The sequence below is a fragment of the Cupressus sempervirens genome, chromosome 2 (genome assembly GCF_028749045.1).
Source record: "Cupressus sempervirens isolate cs-2001-9-10 chromosome 2, ASM2874904v1, whole genome shotgun sequence".
Taxonomy (NCBI): Eukaryota; Viridiplantae; Streptophyta; class Pinopsida; order Cupressales; family Cupressaceae; genus Cupressus; species Cupressus sempervirens.
The window spans coordinates 213,598,575-213,620,718 of NC_143119.1; the positions used below are offsets into that span (position 1 = coordinate 213,598,575).

The 22,144-nt window shown below is 35.0% G+C and overlaps 1 protein-coding gene across 3 annotated transcripts in view; it reads left to right on the forward strand.

Moving 5' to 3' along the window:
- The first annotated feature begins 6,136 nt into the window (after positions 1-6,136).
- The window catches only part of LOC149571803 (hydroxyproline O-arabinosyltransferase 1-like), an 88,951-nt gene continuing 72,943 nt past the window's right edge, over positions 6,137-22,144 (forward strand). For 2 of the 3 annotated variants that reach the window (XR_016359877.1, XM_089813216.1), the window contains exon 1: positions 6,137-6,797. Coding sequence is in view for 2 of the 3 variants with exons in the window: in XM_089813216.1 (XP_089669342.1) it covers positions 6,438-6,797 (360 nt within the window). In the remaining variant the exon portion in view is untranslated. The remainder of the gene's footprint in view (positions 6,798-22,144) is intronic. The other variant, XM_089813217.1, reaches the window with a different exon arrangement.

Genomic DNA, 22,144 nt, shown 5'->3' on the forward strand with positions numbered 1-22,144 from the left:
TTGAGTTATGAGGAAGAAACTACAAATGGACACTTGATTAGTTAGACTTTGACAAGATAAAATGATAGTTTAAATCATGTTGAAAGTGGAGAAGACAGTTGTACTAAAGCCTTGAAGAGGTGATCAAAGATTGACCAAATGCATAAGCTTGACCAAACAACAGAGTAGAAGATTGAGGAACTTGAAGTATATGCCCAATGATGCTAGTGTTATTTGAGCCACAATATCAACCAAGAAAAAATTATGTTGACCGAGCATCAATATTGATTGAGCATCAATATATGTGGCAAACAAAAAATTCAGTAATGATCGAGTAACCTAGTGATGATTGAGTGTCAGAACATAGTGTTGGTCAAGGGAAAATATCTTGACACTTTATGAGAAATCATAATTTCTAGCCGATAGAGTTGATTTCTTGGAATACAGAAAACATGTCAAAGATAAGGATGGATGACCTAGAACATTTAAATCAAGGGAAACCATGTTTGCTTGTTTCTATGCAAGGATTCACAAAGAAGTTTGGAGAAGTTTCTAGAAAAGAAAAGGATGAACAAGAACGTGGATTGATTCATTGTATGTGTTGAATCTAATCACGACCCTAAGATCTACAGTGGTCAATAAGTTGCAAAAGATCAGAATTACCTACTTAAGAAGGTACAAGAGCTAACTTAAAAAAGTTGTTGAAGGTTGGAATTTTTGTTGATGCTACTGATTGGCGAATTTAAGCATAAGGCTGAAAAGAGTTGAGAATAGGAGAAGTGCAATTTCTTGAAGGGTTGCCAAGAGAATTAGAGACTGAGATGACAATGAAGGCTTGTCATTGGATCAACTTTTGAGCTGAACTAAGAGCTGTATTTGCAAAGTGAGTTGCATTTGTCAAATCAAAATGTGCTATTATTTTCTAACCATTGTGACAGTGTGAAATTCTTTAATCAAGGTTGACCTTATAGTCATATGTAAATACTTTAATCAAGGTGACATTCTAATGGAATGTTCTAAAGACCTCCAACAAGGCCACTCTTAACATGGTGATTAAATCCTTTAACAAGGTCATGTTTAACAATGTATTTTGTAATCTTTAACGAGGTTGGCTCCTAATAGAGCTCACTTCAAAAGAGTGAAAGATTGGTGATATTTTACTAGTGGTTTTTCCCAAAATGGCTTTCCATGTTAAATCCTAGTGTCAAACTTGTGTGGATGTTATTTGTGGTGATTTAATGTTGATGTTTACATTTTGCAAGTTTGTTATATTTAGGACAGTGGATTGCTAGTTTATGTTTACTAAAAGTTTATTATAGAGTTTGAGCTAACAAAAGTTAAGATCTGAAGCTGTTTAACTAATTGTTTGTTCAATTGGTACATCTAGCATCTAGACGTTGGATAAATGATTTACACCCCCACCCCCCCCAAGTTATTCTAAACATTCTAATAGTAAAACACACCAATAAGCCTACTTAGGTGAGGTTCAATCCATGTAGGCATAAGGTATTAAGAAAAAAAATCCCAACACTACTAAGAGGTGGGGGGTGAACTAATTGTGAACAAATATAATTAAGTCTAAACTTATAAAGACGATCTTCAATAATTAAAATAATGATGCACAATAATAAGAAACCATACACCATAACACAATGATTTGTTGACTAGGGAAAATCCTAGTGGGGATGGTACCCACAAGATAATCTACTATAATATAAATTCTTTGTGAAAGGATATGACCCTATTAAGAGACATTGAACCCTTTTTAGAAGGTTACAACCCTTTTAAATGTTGAAAAGAACAAGTAGACCCATTGTCTAAGTGCTTCAATAATAGTGAAATATAATACTTTTAGAATAACATATCCAATGGACATGAATTAACTGATCTGTAACTTACTTTCCAAAAAAATTCCTTTGAAGTACACTTAATCATCCAACATTATCATTACTTTGCTTTGTTGATCGAATATCAAGGATCACATCATGTGTATCAAGAAATGCAACTCTTGTACTATAAATACATACCAAACAAGGAAAACAACTTTCCTTTATACCCTTACAAATATTTAGCCAGGTCAGTCTATTAAAGATTCCCCCCCAATATATAATTAATTATATAGGGCCATTCTAAGGCATACACACCTTCATAAGTGTCAATACAACCATTACATAAAGTTTCTCACATGTTACAATGTGAATATTGTGTTTTCAATGATAAATCATATACTACAATAAAACAACCACCTACTAGTAAAATACATCACACGTTACACACTAGCAACCTTTTTCTAGAATAATCCAAATGCTTTTAACTTATAAATGTACATGCATGAACAAGTATTCTACCATGTTTCATGCTCACTAGCTTTAATTCTCTCTCACAATAAGATATACCTGCAACTATCTCATCATTATTTCTTGTACACTAGTCTTTTGCCAGTCTTCACTAATCAATCTGTAACTTGACGAAAACATCACACAAAGTATAGAGATCATAGAAATGATGTCTAAACTTATTCAACTATGCATATGTAAGCTCATATATCTAAATGTGTCAACCACTATCCTTATTGATTTGATAAATAGCTTACGATATATGAAATATGAGTCTATCATGAACTTAAGAACATAAATTGTCATGAATGATACAAATCTATCATTAATAAAACATCTCATCAACTCATCCAAATTACAACAGTATCCTCATTGCTAACAATCAGGGTAAAATCACATATGTGTGTCACCTTTTAGGACCTCTAAACCTGTTTTGGTTAAATCTCATTTCTCTATCAAAACTCAACTTTTGTCAAAAACTAAAAATACCCTTTTATAGATCTCGGAGTCAATATCATCATTATATAAATTTTATAGTGTTTTAATTAGTTATAATATGTTATAATTTCAAAATATTATAAGTAGATATTTTAACATTTGAGAAGATGCTCCCTTAAAAAAAGGGAAAAAATAGTAAATTATATCATTTTAAAAATAAATAAATTTATATTTATCCCTAGGGGAGAGAGTCCTCTTCAAGAATATGTAATTTATTTTTAACGAGGTGCATATTTGATAGGGAAGTTGTAACGGGTGGAAAAAATTGTTGGTTTCTGATAAGGTCAACCTTGAGTACTTATACCAAAGAAAATATACATAAAAAACGGATATTTCTTTTTTTGTTCCCTAGCTATGCATGTCATCTATAACACATTTTCAAATTAGAGAAAAAAAGGATGATTTGCATATACTTCTTCGATGGGAAATACATCCTATATTTTTTGTAGTAAAAAAAAGGACTTGAAAATTAAAAATGATGAATAAATTTTTACTCAAACAAATTCAAAAAATTATAGGCATAAAATTCATCCAATTTCACACATTTCATCACTTTACATCATCTTCAAATTCTAAACTCAAATACCATTTTTATGTCATTAAAGTTGAACAGTTTGCATTTGAATCCCTTTTCTTTATAAAAGGTGACACAGGTTTGTGCTTTTTCCCATCATCCTTTTGAAATTGATGGAAAATATGATGGAAATACATCAATCCAAAAGTAAACATCATAATACAATTTTGTGAATATCCTCAACATATGCAATCTTCAAATTTTAAACTTATTGTGCACATACCTTCCTTGATTATCTTTGATACTTTCTTGCAAGAGTTTTCACTAATTTTCTTCCCCTTTGACATCAATGGAAAAGGATCGAATATGTTAAATACCAAATCTCTCTAGAAAATTCTCATCAAAGTATTCTCCCCCTTTCATGATAGTATCATCAAAGTACCTTCACTGGATCGAGCTAATCTACATTGAAAAATATTGTGAAGCACCATCAGATATTGTTATATAAGATCTCTAGGACTAGCTTTGCACCATGCAACCAATCCCCCTAAGGCACAATACCAAGCATCATGTCCAAATGAATAAATGTGCTTACAATACATTGTATTGATGCATATATGCATGAATTATTCTTCATAGGGTGGGGTTAGTACCCGAAGGACACCTTAGAGGTACTCAAAGGTATCCTTAGCAAAAGGCTTACTGAATATATGATTAGTTTTTGAATGTTAAACTAATAAAACAATACTATTATTAGTTTTTGAATGTGAAACTAGATTCTTGGACATGTTAATTGTACTTGTATTATCACAATGCATGATGATAGGTTCATAAAATGTTATACCAATATCCTTCAACATACGTTTTATCTATATTAACCGATTATAGTTATTTGATGCTCTTACATATTCAACTTTTGCTGTAGATTGTGATATACAATCTCATTTCTTGATCAAACATGGAACTTATCTTTCTCCATGAATTTTTTTTTTCTTTACTTGTACTTTTCTTGTCATCAATATTTCCTTCCCAATCCACATTTCTATAGGTATAAATTTTGAAATCATTTGATCTATCATACCATAAACCAAATTCCAAAGTCCCTTTCAAATATTCGAATATTCTTTCTATTTCTACTAGATGTGATTCCTTAAGATCTGCCTAATATCTCTCCATAATACCAAGTACAATAGTTATGACATGCCTAGTACGAGTCAAATATATTAGCCACCAAATATAGATCTATATCTTGTCTAAACAATGCTAGGGCAAACATCATTATTAGTTAACTTACAACCTATAATCATAGGTGTTTTGATTTCTTTGCAATATTCCATTCCAAAATTTACTAACACCTCTTTAAGAGGCATATCACCTATCATGGACATCTCGATTTTTCCTTTCATTTCATTAGAAAATTTATTATTGACCTCATCATTTCCTCCAAAAATGATATCATTCACACAAGCTTCTATAATCAATAATCCACCCGAGTTAACTCTTATTTAAAAATTACTATATGAACTTCCCTTTTTGAATCCCAACTTTAACAACTACCCCAAAAAAGTTTAAATTTATGAAATTTATGATTTAAACAACCCTCTCAATGTCTAGTATGAACTTCACTGCTTTGCAGTTTTGTTTTAATTGTTTAAGATTTTATACATTGCTGCAGGAGCACTTAGTGGTGTAAGGGCAATCCTATATCACCCAAAAATATGTTTAGTGATAGTTTTTGTTTGATGTGTTTATATTTTTGGATACCTATTTGGAAAAAATAGAGATTCCAACTTTCCATTTTTCCTTGTTACTTTTCTCGGTAAGTGTTTTTATGCACCTTGAGATACGTGCAGATGTAGAAAATAAGTTCTTTTTGTTATGAAACCATAATTATGAAGAGTGAGAGAGTGTAACTTGAAGGGAAGTTTTTAATTAAAATTTCAAGCGCTAAAAAAGAATTAGATTAAAAGGTTTCATGATTTGAAAGTCATGACAGTTTTAAGTTGTTGGGAGACCTCTTAGAAACAATCTAGAGCCCAGTTAAAGACACTAAACAACCTCGTATGACCTCAAAAAATGGGGAATAATTGTAAGGAATTGTAAGGGTTATAGAGTGCTCAAAGAGATTTTTGAAAATTAAACAATTTATCAATCAAAGTCTTGAATCAAAAGTTATGTCTCCTTAAAGTTGGACTACCTTGTCTGGAACCTTCTATTTTTGCACCAACTTCTAATGTGACTATTAGAAGCTCTTTTTTGACGCTGACTGCCAAATGTCCAAAATATAAAATGCCTTCCTAACCCCAAACCTAAGACATATTACTTAAGGCCCATTCTTGAGGTGTAAAGGTAGTTTTGGTGGAGTTTGGGAGTACTGCGAGAAGAGTTTTTCTTAAAATTTGATCATATTGTATGTCCATAGGGTATGTAGTTTAGTCTGTTTCTTTTTGTAATGCAGTAGTAACTTCTTATTTAAGATAATATAAGTCTTGTTTTGTGTTGTATTCATTTGTCTCAAGTAATGCCTCGTTATACATAGTATTCCAAAATGTTGATTAAAAAAACCTACGAATTACAATTCAAAACTTTGAAAATCCAATTGAAACATAAATTGCTATAACAATAATTAATGAAACAATTAATTTTTAAAATAAAAATTAATGACTTACACATAAAAAGACTTCTACCAAAATCTAAATTTTATTTTAAAAATAAAAAGTCTAAATACTCAACTCAAAATTAAAATGATTTAACGAGCCAAACAGATCAAATTGAATTACTATGCTACACGTTTAAATACGCACACAATAACACCAGAAAGGAAGTGCTAAAACAGAATGCATGCACATTTGTCATTACACCCTGCCCTACGCTGAAATTTGTGGACTTGGTCTTTAAAACAATAAACAACGTTTCTCGAATACAATTTTTCCTGTAAACCGAAGGACATGCTGACAGGCAGATCCCAGCCTTAACAGATGCCATTTAATAGTAAAATACCAAGTCAACTCGTATTTGGTGATGAAATGATCGAACTACAAAGTCCATGAATTCTGTGCAGTGAAACTGAAATAAAATTCAGCGACATTTTTTTTTCCTAGAAGTTAGGGATGGCTTTCGAAAGCCTCCTGTATTCCTTGCTGCTAACTCTGATAGTAGCTCTAATTACTTACAACATTGTCACTACTACCACTGCCATTCATCAAAATCCAAGCATTGAAGATGAATCAGATTCCATAATTAGGAAACCCAATGAAGAGAGGCTCTTTCACACCGCAGTCACTGCAACAGACTCTGCCTACAATAAATGGCAATGTAGAGTCATGTACTATTGGCACAAGAAGCAGAGTAAGAGGCCTGGATCAGACATGGGGGGATTCACCAGAGTACTTCATTCTGGAAAGCCCGATAACCTCATGGATGAGATCCCGACATATGTAGTGGACCCACTTCCTCAAGGAAAAGATCAAGTAAGTTGTACATTGGTTTTTGTTTTGAATTTCACCGTTTTATGAGGAAACTGAATTTAATGCAGATTGAAAATCCATGAAAATTAATTATGTGGGGTCGAGAGCGAGTAATAGGGTTAGAGTGGTTGTGTGGGTAGCAGGGGATTTTGTTTCATTGTTTGATGAAGCCTACGGAGGACCCTTTAAAAGTGTTTTTTTTCTCTTACGCCGGATTCGCTCAATGAGTTTCACGCAAATTCGTTCAGTGTGTATGGTCCGGGTGGAGGGTGAGGATAAGGTAAAACCACTTACCCTCCCAATTTTTGTAAGTACATTTCCTCTACCCGAGCGTAGTAAGAGTGAAATTCATTATTCTGTGCAATGATCTTTGTTGGGATGGAGAGTAAAGAGTAAAAATTGTTTGTGATTAGCAGAGAGTTTTTAGTTTATTGTTTGATGAAGAGAAGCCAACCAATTTTGAAGCAAGTATTCTCTCTCTCCTGTTTGTCTTCCATTCCTGTTCTCTGAAACATGTCTCTACTGGTTATTTCGTGTTGAGGGTAATTGATAGGGAAGAATGGATTTTGTGGAGCAGGGAAGTCACTCTGAAGTTTCAACATTTTTCCTCTGGTCTTTTTTTTCAATGAATAACTTTTTGGTACCTGATTGTAAACAGGATGAAACCCCCCGGAAAATGTTTAGAGATGATTATTTGGGTTGGAGAGTGAATGATAGGTTGAAAGGCTTTATGGAGGTATGAGGGAATTTTGAGGAGCCACACTCAGTTTATTTAGTTTTTTTGGGTGAGAGCAGGGTGGATCCCCCTTAAGTTTTAATTGATTGCCCTCACTGGTCTGCATTCTGTTATTGATTGATATTGACAGACATGATTACTATCCAAGTGAAAGCTTTTCTTGCCGGGGGTGGAGAATAACTGAAAAGGTGAAAGGGATCTTATTGGCAACAAGGGATTTGTATATCCACTTTCATTGTTTTATGAAGAACATAGAGAATCCTTCTAAGTTTCAAGGGGATTTTCTCTGTAATGACCCTTTGCTAAAAAAAAAACTAAAAAACTATATATATATATGTAAAACAGTTGGCTCTAGAATGCTCATAAAAATATTCAAATGAAATGCCTTTGACTTGAAACATCTACAACAAATAAAACAATTAGCACACATCTCATAAATATACCGGAGCAGATTTGTATTAATCACATACGCAAAAAGCTGGAACATAGCGAAAAATACTTAGTCTTGAGCACAATTGCAATCGTTGAATGAAATCATCCCAAAAGACCAAAGGGGGTTTCATCCTCAAGTCCAACAAGTGAACACTAGTGTGTGACTTTTCCAATTAGGGTTTGTTGGTATGATAACCAAGATGTCTGCCTTATACAGAGGTTGAAGTCCTAGCATGGGCTTACACGTGTTAATATATATTTGAAAGTTTCCCACCATTTTATCATATTCAAATTTGGGCCCATTAATGGTGTCTTTGATCAGCTATGTTGATTAATGAAACTCTTTGTTTGGACAATAAGAGTCCAAGGAAAGGAATCCCAGAAGGTTGGTGTCTGAAAAAATGCACACTAAGAGGATGCAATGGTAAGAGGGTTTGGGGAATCGGGTTTAGGATGTTGCTCAGAAGTGTTTTCATTTGGTATATTTTATTGTGTTCTCTGTAGGGCTGAAACTGAGAGTTTGGGGAAAATGAAAGGATGGTAGGGTGTGAGGGGATGCAATTTGGGGGCCTAGACAGGCAGAGTGGCGAGATGATGGATTGTGCTTCAAAAATTCCCAATGCAAAGAAAAATGGGGACCTGGCTTTGGCGATACCTGATGCAGGAATGAATTGGAAAATGATAGAGGAAATTTCCAGTTTTTAAAATGTGGGGGAAGTGGAAATGGGGTTGTGGGGAATGAAAGGCATGACAGGATGAGAAAGCCTGAAATTCTGCACGGGGCTGAAAAATGAAAAATGACTGGCAGACCCTCATGTTTAGAATTTGGGACATTCCTTTCAGTAGTTTGTTTGCAAGTAAATTTTTGCTGGTTTGATTGATCACAAAGTGAAATGTTTTCTTGAAAATTGCTAAGTTGCCAGTATGGAATTGGTTCAAAATTCATCCAATTTTTTTTGGTTTGGCTTCAGATTGTTTTGGGTTCGTCTGTACAAGATTGTTTTTGGAAAATATATATGCAGCAGCAAAAATTCATACAACACTATGTTAATATTTAAGCAATGTAGAAAAATACACCACCACTAACATTTTAGTCATAGTTTCACCGGCCTCGGGGACACAAGGACGGGGGGACAAAGGGGCCTCAATTTGGGGACAGTGGGGAGACGGCGGCGGGGGATGGGGGGGAGGGTTATATAGTATATACTATACATCTGACACTTAAAATGCTATTTATGAAAAGATGTATAACAATATAAGACATAAATATGAAGTGTAAGTTTGTCAAGACCGCTATTGCTAGTTTAGTTTTACATCGAATAGAACATTGAACAATGTACAATAAGAGATCTAAGTTCTAAGTTCTAACTTCTATCAAATAAATTAAATATTCAAAGATTGATGATTCAAATTCAGAAGTCATATATATCTATTATCAATTTAGCAAAAGTATGAGTATCATTATCAATCATTCAATGACATCATAAACTTAGTTACATCTAGTAGCATCAACCATGATATGATCACAATGTTCAATGTTCAATGTTTCAAACTTCACATATCCAAGTCTCAATATAAAAATCAAGAACAAACTACAAAATCAAAAGACAAAATGTCTAGTACTAAAGGCCCAAGGAAAATGCAGTAGAGGCTGCCTAGAGGCCTCTAATCATCCATTTCAATCTGAGGTTCAGGCTCAACAAACTCATCATTCGAACTTTCGGCCTCTTAAAGGATAGGAGTTGTGAGAGGAATACCAACCAACCCTGCATCAGAAGTATTTGCATCCTCATCAACTTGTGATTACTCCTTTGGCTCTACATCCCATCGTGATGCAGGGTTCTCCTCGTACACACATGTTTTGTAATCTTTGATACGCAAGGCACAATGGACGGCCACTAGCATCTTTGCTTTCTTAGAGGTAAGTATATTCCTTTTAAGAGAGCAAATGAAGCTATAAGTAGACCAGTTCCTCTTAGAAGCTGAAGAACTAGATACCTAAAATAGCAATCAAATGACTAGTATGAGAATTAAAAAATTGAAATTCATAGCTAAAAGTAAAAGTGGAATTGAAAGTGAAAAGTAAATGTTCTAAAGTTGAAGAGCAAGAAACCTGAGATAGGAGCTAGATGGCTGGTGTGGTAGTTGTTGATTTGGGTCCATGACAATTCCACCACAAAATAGGATCCTCTTGTGCCATTGTTTTTATGTCGGCCTTTGTTCTAGTTGGATATCCCCTATGAGTATCAAATATGGTCCACTCATTGTGAACCTTCCCTGTTGTCTTAATGTCATACATCCTATCAATGCACTTGAAGAATCCTTGCTTCACTTGGAATTCAAATTTTAAAAATTAATAAATTGAAAAATTAAATATTCATAAGTGCAAGTGTAGAAAATTTTAACTTTCAAGTGCAAGTGTACTAAATTGATAATAGATTACCTCATCATCATTTAGTGGTGTAATTCTCGTAGGCTTAGGCATGTACAAACTTTGGATTCAATGCATAAGCAACAATGTGTAATGGATTGTTGAGGCTGTCCCATCTACGCTAAATAATAGGTTGAATGTGCTTAGTGTAAAATGCTAAACTGGGGTCCCTCTCTCGAACAACTGCCCTTATCTAGCCAAGCATTCTCTCCAAGGGTAGCTGCATCCACATCCCCATATTTGATGACCTGGAAAATTGGAGTGATGATAGAGACATTGTATTTTACATCACTCCAAAATACATCACTCTTCACTATCTCCTTCACCCTCATCCCCTACTTTGTCCTAGACCCATCCCACCTATTCCACTCATTCTTCGTAATCATGAGTTGCAATGGCTCTTGCAACTTAGTCACTCTCTCCAAAAGAATGAAGTAGGATGCATAGCGGGTCTCAACTGGTTTTAGGAACTCCTTCTTTGCGAAGCTCTTGAAAAGGGCATGTGATGGGTGGTGATTGCAGATAAACATGTACACATCTCTAGCATCACTCACTACTCCCTTAATCCAAACAATCTTCCCCATGTCCTTTAGTGCATTGTTCTTGGCATGTACATGTCATGGAGTCCACCAAATATGTCGGTAAGATGTCTCATCAAGTCTCCCTACAACTCTACACACAGGTGCTGCATACTTGTACCACATTTTGTGGCCTAACCTCCTCAATAGCATCCCAGAGTATATTAAACTGAAAATCAGCATCCTTTTGATGCCCTGAACAATCAATAGCCTTGAGAAAAATGGCCCCTTTGTGCATATAATGATGACATTGACGAGTGGATGGTTCCTAATGTCCGTCTACTCATCCATGATGATGCTGCAACCATACTCCTCCCAAACTGGCCTCAAGTTCTCCTTTTCTATAGCAATCTTGGCATACTCTTTATCCAAGACCATAGTCTGCAATTTGTGCTCACTTGGTGGCACAAATGACAGTCCTCCTTCCCTTGCCACCAGTTGCAGCATCTCCTTATAACAAGGAGACCGTGTCACATGAAGAGGTATGCCATTGGGAAAAAGAAATCTACCAATGGCATCCTTTATCTCCTCTCTTAGGCGGGCATTAAATAAATCAGCAATGGGGTTACTTTTAAATGACACCTTTCTTTTCTCCTTGCTGGATTGTGCTTCGGGCATAACATTAGATGGAGAAGAAGGATCCAAGGCTGCCCCTCCAAATGATGTAGCTCTCTGTTGTGGTGTAGGAGTAGGAAAACGTGGCTGCCCTTCTTGATAAGCCTGCTGAAGACTTTGAATCTGTTGCCTACCAGTCAAGGTGTTAAGTACCTCAAATCTCAAGTCATTTGGAACACCCCAAAGCTTGGTGAACTCAATTCTATAATGCAAATTTTTCGCTTTCATCAAGAACTTGCATGCACCCACACCTTTTCCTCTCCAAACGAGGGAATGCGCATTTACTTTAGTGATGCTCCCAAACTGTTCTCTCCCACAAATGTTGCATTTCCACTTCCTTGTACCACCGCCTGTAGCTGTTCGTGCAATTATCCTTGTTGCAAATTGTGCGAGAGGAGACTTAGGGTCATAATTACCCCTAGCCCACTTTGCCAAAAGAGTGGAGGGGCAATTTATAGCTGGTGGATTGGGTGGCCAATTATCTATTGATTGTGAATTTGTTTCCTCATTCTCTTTATCATGCTTAGCTTCAGGGTTATAATCTTCCTGGCTGCTATGAGAATGGGCCTCTAAATCCATCTCATCATCATTGTGATTTGAACCGCTTGAGTCACAACCTTGGGAGCTCATTTTCACACTGCATTTCACACAATGAAAAAAAATATAAAATAAATATATGCTTTTAGTCTATTCCCTTCTTCAAAATCAAAATTTTTTAATTAAAATTTAAACAACAAAAATCTGGAAATGAAACAAGAAATATCTACTAAAATCTAGAAATGAAATTCGGCTAAGAACTGAAAAATACAAACTAGAAACAAAAAACAACGATCTTGACTTGAAAAATCAGAAAATAAAATTAAAAAACCAGGAAAATCCCTACCTTTTGCCTTACAAATCTCTTGAACAAGCTGAAAAATCTTCCTTCTCCTCTTTCTCTTACTCCTCCTTATTCCTCTTTGCCTTCCACACACTTTCTTCACTCAAATAATCACCCTTCTATGAGCTCTTCACTCTTCTTCTTGCTGTTGTGGCAAAAACTAGAAAACCATGAAATGAATAGAAATTAGAAAACATAGAAATTTAATGGGATATCAACCTCTAAATGGGCCCCACATACCCAGGGGTTAGCAAACAATAAAAAACTATATAATAAAACCTTTTATAACCCTAGGGTTAGCAAACAATAAAAAACAATATAATAAAATCTTTTAAAATAATTTCTTTTTGCTCTTTTTAATGTCCCAAAACGAGGGACGACCATTCATCCCTAGCTGGGTTGAGGGATGCGTTCCCGTCTCCTTGTCCCCAACAAGGACGCAAGGATGTCCCCTTGCCAATGACGAATTGGTGGCGCTACTGGGGATGTGGCAACGCCGTCTCCCTGTCCTGGGTGCGGTGGGCAAGAATGTCGGGGAAGTGTTCCTGTGTTACTATGGTTTTAGTCCAAATGACATAAAAAATTGCCAAAAAACACAACTGTATCAATGTTTTGGTTCAAAATTTAAAAAACAATAATGTCAATATTACTAATCCGCCATCACTGATCAAATTTTATAAAAAATCATCAAACAAATCATCATCATTCTTCTGTTGCAGATGGGAAACACAAAAAATGCCACTAGCATTGGTACTAGCAATGTCACGCTCATCCTCAACATTACTAGGTAGCTTTTAATCATCATTATCAAGCGCAAGTACATCAAAGTGGGAAATTGAATCTTCCAACTTTGCATGCTCTGGTTTAACATCCCAATGCTTTTCCTCCCCTTTTTTGTAAGCATTTTCTTTGTGTGTTTTAAGCCCCAAGTTTGAATGCACAAAGACCAAGTTATCTACCTTCTTGGAATTTAGTCAATTGCGTTTTATTGAGTGGATGAAAGATGATGTGCTCTAGTTCCTCTTGAATGGTGATGAGTTAGCAACCTACAAGATTTTTGATTTTGAAATTAGAGAGTCAAGAGTTTTGAATAAAAAAATATAAAATATAAATTTAGTATTCATCAATAAGAATTTGGAAAGTAGAATCTTAAGAGTTAAGAACTTGTGACAAAATTTTGATGGCAATGGGTTGTAGCTTTTGGTACATTAGGCCATGCAAGTACCACCATTCACAAGCATCAACATTGTTCTTGTCGTCAAGAGCCTCAATACTACAATCATTAGTGCTTGCGAAACTCATGAATTCAGACTTTACTGTAGGTCGTATGTGATCGGGAAAGAGTTTTTGAAGGGCTTCCTTGTACTTGTGAGCAACTTCAAGATCTCTATATGGAGCAAATCTAGTGGTACTCGCGCTAAGGACTGATTGACTATAGAACCTAGGGCTTAATGCAAAGGCAAAGAGATGCAAAGGAGTATTCATTTTGCTCCATCTCTCTATCTTGATTATTAGTAGTTTGTTTAAGAACTTTTCTTCAAAATTTTTCTGTCTCACTTATGATATTTTAATATCCTCAATCATGAAGTCTATGCCGTCATACACTTCACTCAAGCATGGCCTATTTAAGTTAGTTTATTGGATCATGCTCAATATAGGCTTAGTGAACCTCAGGATGTACTCAACATGTTCCCACTAAGAGTTATCTAGTATCATTGCCTTATTGGCAGCTGCCTTGGTACTATTAGATTGCCTCCATATGCTCTAGTTAGCACTAATTACCATTCTTGACAATGCCTCTTTAACCTTCACAAGGCGCCTCAAAACAATATTATTGGAGGCAAAGCGTCTCAACAACCTATTTTAAAATCAAAACAATAATAAATTAAAATCAAGATTAAAATAAAAATATAATAGCATAGAAAGATTAGTAAAGTTAGTCTAAATTTCTAAAACATATTTAAATTTTAAATAATTTATCTTACCTTCAAGAGATCCGATTTTGAGAATTGTCTAAATATGGATTGTGTCATATGGTGTTCAGTGACGAACATTCAAATCTCTTATGCATCTTCATACATTTTTTTGATCCACCCAATAATAGTGACATTTTTTTGCAGCATTAGGTTGAGTTAGTCGACAACACAAGTTGTCCAAGATTTGTGTTCGAAGTGTTCCTCAACCAATAACTCGACAACCCTACCATTCTTGGCATTTTTGGTTATTACTTGAACAATGTTTTGAGGGCCAACTTGCTCAATTGCTTGGATGAGAATGTTTGCAATGAAAAAAGACTGTCCTTCACCTCCCCCTCACAATTTGCAACTTTCAAAAACATTGCACCTTTTGTGGACATTGCACTAGCATTGACCAAAGGATGATTTCTCGCATCTTTCCATCCATTGGATACTATGGTCACACCTTTTTCAATCCATGAATCCTTGATAGGCTGCATGAGAGCCTTTGCATGGATCACCTCTCTATTCAATAAAGTAGTGCACACCTTCTCATAACACAAGCCTTTGAGCCCCCTTGGAGCCTCATTAATTGAACTTACCATTTTTGCCAATAGGGAGAGCAAACAAAATTAAATGACAATCCATTTCAATAGATGCATCTCGCTATGTCTTCTTCAACTACATTTCTAGTTTCTAAATGATATTTCCAAGGGCCCTTTTGCTCTTTTATTTCACACCGGTTCTTGAGGAGCTCAAAAGAATGGATGGTCTTCTGTGGGTGGTCCATTGAGAGTGGAAACTTAAGCCATAGATGTTGTTTTTGTTTTATTTCCAGACTTTTGCAAAGGATGAGAATGTGCACCCTCAGCTGCTTCGTTCGCTTGTTTTTGCCCTTGAATATTTTTGTTCACAATGTGGTTTGGAAGGAGGGTTTCATGTAGTACCCCATTAACTCTTGGTTTCTCTATACAAAACTCAATGCTATTTTGAGGAATAAAATATGAATGTGCTTTCACTCTACTCTAAGAGCTACCAAATTCCTCTTTGCAATGGCTGTTGATGGACAAAAAGCCTCCTCCACTTGGCATTGGATGAATCATTTCCACATATTTCCATACTTGAGAGCATTTGACTATTTTGTAGCACGAATTCTCCATGCTAGAAACACTTGCCATTCTATGAATCTACAAACAACACACAGTCAAAAACTAAAATGTAATGTCCCCTTTTTAGCATTCATAGCATGATGTTGTCGTTAGCCTATTTCCCTACGGTCCCATAGGCTAACCAGGACATTAAAGGGGCTTAGAGGCCATTTGGCCTAGATAGTTTCAGTTGCAGGTCTTTCTGAGGGGTTTTGAGGCAACTTTGAGCATACTTACTATTTATAGTAAGTCATCTTGGACATGGGTGGACATCCAGTGACAGCGGTATGTTGATGGTAATTGTTTAAAATCGGCAAGAAGACTTGTTTATCATTGATAAGATTTGTTTTGCATTGATAAAGCTATTTTATAAAATTAAATTTAAATATTTAACTTTATTAATGCATAGACTATAGTTTGTGGGAAATATTTAAATTAAAAGAGTCCCCTTTATTTTATAACACATTGGAGACATAAGTTACATAAAGGAAGTTATGTTTTATCCCACATTGAGAAAACGAAGGATGGAGCTCTTGTGAGAACACTATAAATGAAATGGAAGAGCTTCTTTTAAGCAGGCTTGGAAATATCAAAGAACTTGGAAAATTTTTGGGAGATTATGTCTCAATAGTTTGGAGGACGAAATCCCTTCAAGCTGAAAATCTTGACGCCATTGAAAGATATGGTCTTGAGATTCAACATAGTAGCAGTCTGAAAAAGCGGAACCGAAAAAGCAGGTTGAAAAAGCGGGTACGAAAAAGCAGTCCGAAAAAAGCAGAACCGAAAAAGCAGGCGGAAAAAGCGAGTACGAAAAAGTAGTCCGAAACAGCAGAACTGAAAAAAAGCAGGCCGAAAAAGCAAATCAAAAAAGCAAAGTAGAAGGGGCAGCATTGAAGGAAATTATTACAGCCATCTACAACCAAGTTCTTTTGTTAGTATTGCTTTTTAGGGTGTTATAAGCTTTCAGCTGTAAATGTGCATTATACCAGCATTGTCATTTTGTAATCCATGTAAATGCCAAAGTCTTGGCCATATTTCATGAGCATTGTATTAGAAATTTCATTGCAAATTAATAAGATAATAGTTGCTGGTGTCATTTAAGCAATACAATATCATTATTTATCAGCTAGTTAGTTTGCATACCAACTGTTTGTAAAAATGCCAGTTGGCTGTAGGTGTTCATTTCTCATGCTTAGATCATATATATGCACTGAATATTGTCAAAATTAGTAGCACACTCATGTTAGGCCATTGGTAGTCCATTTGGAGTCTTTTAGCATAAGAATCTCATTGATGCAAATTGAAGAAAAAGTCATTTAAAGCCAGCTGAAAAACTATATCAGTTATACGTCCCTTGCATGTGAATTGTTTGATGAAATTCCTTGAGCTTTCATCAGCATTTTTTGAGAGCAGATTTGAGGAGGGTTGTTACAGTGGTATCAGAGCTTGCTTGCAAAGTGTTTGACGAAATGTCAAACAACTGAAATATAAAGATTTTTGGTGTTTGAAGAAGTTATAACCTATTGGAGTTATTACATAAAATGAAAAAATAAAATAAAACTAGAGAGCTCATTTCATTTTGTAAAAATAATGGAATTTAAAAAAAAATAAAAAAAAATAGAATAAACAAAACCCTACTTCTTTTGTTGAAATTCTTCCTCTTCAATGTCTTTGAGGAGTTGTCCAAACCTGCAACCAAGTAGGAATAACTCACAAACAAACTTAGAGTTTGCAACAATCACCTGTCGACACTCCTTCAACAATGGTAACCAAAGAAGAGAGTTTAGCAATGGAGTCAATTTGTTTTTCTTTTCAGTCACAAATGCACAAATGACATATAAAACAACAATATTTGTTATAGAGAAGTCACTTTTAGGGCTGGAGGGTCAAATAGACCTAAAGAGGCTAAACAAATTTATTGACAAGTCAACAAAATTGATGCCTAGAGGCAAATTCTGTCCAAATTCGTTGGGGGTCACATGGTTGTTTGAAATGTTTGCCAAATTCATATGAAATTCTTTGAGGGCCTTGCTGGGTGAATGTCCAACAAATTTCTCAAATTAGTAGGGGCTTTTGATTGAATTCACACTATATTAGAATTTGGTGTGAATTTACTTCCATATTCTGCCTGATCTAAGCAAATGTGACAAGAGATGAAAATTGTAAACAAATGCTTACTAGGTGGAGAATAATTTATAGGGAAAATGATTAATTTGTGTGCAACGGAATTCAATGACTGTGTAAAATTTATTTCCTTGTTTTTTTAAGATCAATGAATACCCATTCATCTTTCATGCATTTTTCTTACCGATTCCTAAAATGTTGGGATTTTTTTCTAGGTCTAGTTCTAACTTAAGTGAAATTGTACGAGAGTTGTCTATAAATGATTAGTTGGGCTATAGAGTAAATGATAGTTTAGATGGGTTTATGTGGGTGGTAGGACATTTGTATAATGCCCCCTTTTTGAAATGATACGGTTTGTGGATCATTGGCCCTCATAGGCTAGGTCAGTTTGTCAGAGGGTCCCAATTTACAATTTAGTAGGTCAATTTCCTTCCGTAGGTTAGAGGTGTCAGGATTGCTTTTCATTTGGGTCAATTTATACACTTAATATTTATGGTAAGTCATCTATCCAACATTTCTATGTTTGGAAGGGCACTTGGACCAGACTCAGTTGCAGTGACAACCCTTGGCACTATTGATTTGATTAGGTATTTAGAGATTTACTAATTATAGCAAATCTGTGGTTGATAGAGAGGGACCCTTAGATTACTGTTTCTAGCAAGGCAGTTGGTTGCATAGTGAAAATAGTAGTTTACAGGCTTAGACAAGATAATGAGATACTTGGTAATCAATGAGATACTAAAATTATAATACAATGATATTATTTATTAATGGTTATATTATAAAGTTATTAGTTTAACTTCGTAAAAATGTTATTAAGTGAGGGCCATTATATTCAAGGAAAAAGTAATCCTTTATTATGAAATAACCTGTGGTCAACTCAAAAGCAAATTAGAGCCAAAACGCTAGATGATTTATTTATCACCAATCTTATTATCAATGAATTAAACTCAACAGCTTGAATTAAATCAATTCTTTTTTCTTTGACTAAAGAAAAGTTTTGTGACATCTTAGGGTGGCCAATTAGTAAATTGTCTTGGACCAGTCTATTAGATGATGATATTCTCGATCAATTCGATTGCTTTTAGATATATCTTTTTCATCACTACAATGGATCCATCAATAAAGATGTTTTATATCATATAAAGTATATACTTTTAACTTCATGTGCTAAAACTTTGGTCTGTAAACATAAAAGTACTATACGTGTAGTTCAAGAACAATTAGATTTGGAATTCTTTACAAAATCATTTCAAAAGAAAGAAAATTGATTTCTTCATCCTTTTCAAAAACTTGTTTACAGAGAGAACAAATTTGGAATTCAGAAATCAGCCAGATAAACCCCCTGGCTAATTTCTGGCAAATGATGCAGAATAAACAAATAGAAAACTGATTTTGACCAATGAAATGCTTATCGAGCAATTGCCAAGATCAATTAATGATGCTATAGATCTTTTCCACCTAGAAATTCAACCAAATGATTTATCAAATCACTACATGGTGAAAGCTGTGTGCAATGAAAATTGTAAGCGGCTTGGGGAGAGATTTCTTGCTCTTATTAAAAAGAGTGGATAATCCACTCCATCTAGAGCTCTTGGTTTGAGTCTTGGGCAACCTAGAGCACCAAAATTTAGCACCTAAAGGTGTTTTGTCTAATTATTCCAGATCCAATGCAATTCAATGTTATCCATTTCTCTTAACAAGCAAGAGAGGTAGCATCCCAATATTCAGGAATCATCCTTAAGAAATAATAAGGTCTTTCTTACCCATCGAAAGAGTTTTAATCGCATTTAACTTCAATGTAATAATATTGGTTACCTTGAATCATAAAGAAAGAAGGAATGGTAATAGAGAGCATTAATACCAGTATTAATATCTACGGATACCATTGAAAAGCATTTCAATATTTATCTACATATAGTTTATGGAAGAGGATAGTATGAATGTTTTGAATATTCATAACAATTTCAAAATATTGGTTGACATGCAGATATGACTCATAAAACAAGCCTTATGTGTATGCTTGGGAGCTTCTAATTTTTAAATAAACCAAGTTATAACCATGACCGCATTTCTAGAAGATGCGAAAGCACAAGCCTATGGAATTGTTTTTGTGTGTTGATGGTTCCTACCCCATTGACTGCAACTTCTGTATTCATAATCACTTTCATTGCATTCCTTCAGTAGATATTGATGGTATTCATGAACTTGTTTCCAGTTCTCTTCTTCATGGAAGCAATGTTATTTGCTGTGCTATTATTCCTACCTCTACAGCCATCTTTCTGCATTTCTATCCCATCTGGGAAACAACTTCTGTTGATAAATGGCTATACAACGGTGGTCCCTATGAGATTGTTCTACACTTTCTACTTGGTGTAGCGTGCTATATGGGTCGTGAGTGGGAGCTTAGCTTCCATCTAGTTATGCATCCTTGGATTGCTGTTGTATATTGAGCTCCAATAGCAGCAACTACTGCTGTTTTCTTGAATTACCCTATTGGTCAAGGAAGCTTCTCTGATGGTATGGCTCTAGGAATCTGTGGTACTTTCAATTTCAGGATTGTATTCCAGGCTGAACATAATATTCTTATGCATCCATTTCTTATGTTAGGTGTAGTTGGCATATTCGACTGCTCTCTATTTAGTGCTATGCATGGTTCCTTGTTAACCTCGAGTTTGATTTGGGAAACCACCAAAAATGAGTCTACTAATTCAGGTTACAAATTTGGTCAAGAAGAAGAAACAATATTGTAGCTGCTCACGGTTTTTTCAGCCGATTGATCTTCCAATACACTAGTTTCAATAACTACCACTCTCTACATTTCTTTTTTGCTGCTTGGCCAGTAGTATGTTTCTGATTTACTACTTTGGACATCAACAGTATGGCTTTCAACTTTAATTGGATTAAATTTCAATCGACCTATTGTCGACAATCAAGGTCGTGTAATTAATACTTGGGCCGATACCATTAATCGTGCTAATCTTGGCGTGGAAGTTATGGAAGAATGGAAGGTATAAAGCTCAAAGTAAATGGGGGTCATGAGACATCATTGAAGAGCATTAATTGATTAAATAAAGTTGGTGCCCAATTGAGGATTATTTATAAAGTCAATTCAAAGAAATTATAAAGTCATTAATGTTACTTATTCGTAAGATATATAGATTGAACTAGTGAAGGAATTATAAAAGTAAAGGGAAATTGACTTCATCATGCTATTAACTATTTGCTTTTGTTGTTGTGAGTTTTTGGGCATTGGGCCACGAAACCTAGGGTTTATGTGATTTCCAGCTTTGGAGGATGGTAATGTTCCAGTGCTTTTGCAATTCTGAGACTGTTAAAGATTAGTTGAATTACTGCTTATCAGCCGGTTTCATTCAGAGGCCTGCATTGTGCAAATTAGTTGAAGTCTTTGGAGAAGTGAATACTAATTCAAGGATACATCCAAAGGCAGCTGTTAGCAGTGATTTTGTTGACCGATTTTCTGAGAATCTAAGGCATCCGTACAAGTATATCAGGCCATGTGAGACTCTTGGTTTTGGCATTTTGGCTTGTAGGGATAAATGCCTAGAATTTTGTGCACCATTTTTAATCAGTAATGGAGGCCAGCTATTGCAGATTTCTATTTACAGTTTGAAGGGGTTTTCTTGGTGATTTCCAAAGAGGGCGGCTCAATCCAAGTTTCTCTATTCTAGCTGCAAACTGAATTTATTATTCAGTAATTGTAATTACTTGCATTGTAATAATAATTCAATAAATTGAAAGCAATTCCTTCCTACACTTTGCAAGTAGTTTTATACTTTATTTCATGCAAGCTCCATTGTTACTATTTTGTTATTTCAAAGAATCCAAAAGCATATATTTTAAAAACTCAAAAAGGTACAAAAACACCAAAAATTAGTCAATTGCTAGAGTGGATAGAGATTGAGTCAGTAGGGCTCATTACAGTGGTATTAGAGAGGTTTCTTTCCATCTTGTAGGATTGGGATTTTAGATTCAACCGCAATAGATTGGTCAGCACGGGATATGATGGGTGATAGAAGGGAAGAAATACTTAGCATGTTTGAAGACTATAATATTCTCCCACGATATGTTAAGAAATATTTATCTTTCAATCATTTTATGGACTTCTATCCAAGGCCATGCAATAAGATAGGTTTTGTAAAGAGATAATGTTATAGGATAGCTCGTGATCTATTTGCAAGAAGAGTTGGTTCACGTTGTCACAAGCAAATGGTGTCTTGTGATAGGAAGGTGAAAGTTAAGGAGGAAGTGGACATTAACAACACCCATGAAGTTGTTATCAACACTTTTTAACAGTTCTGATTTTTATGACATCAGTCATGATGTTGAACCTACTCATGAGATAGCAGTCATTCCTTGTGTGAAGGATGTTTGGAGTATAGCAGTCATTCCTTGTGTGAAGGATATTTGGAGTTCCCAAGCATTGACAC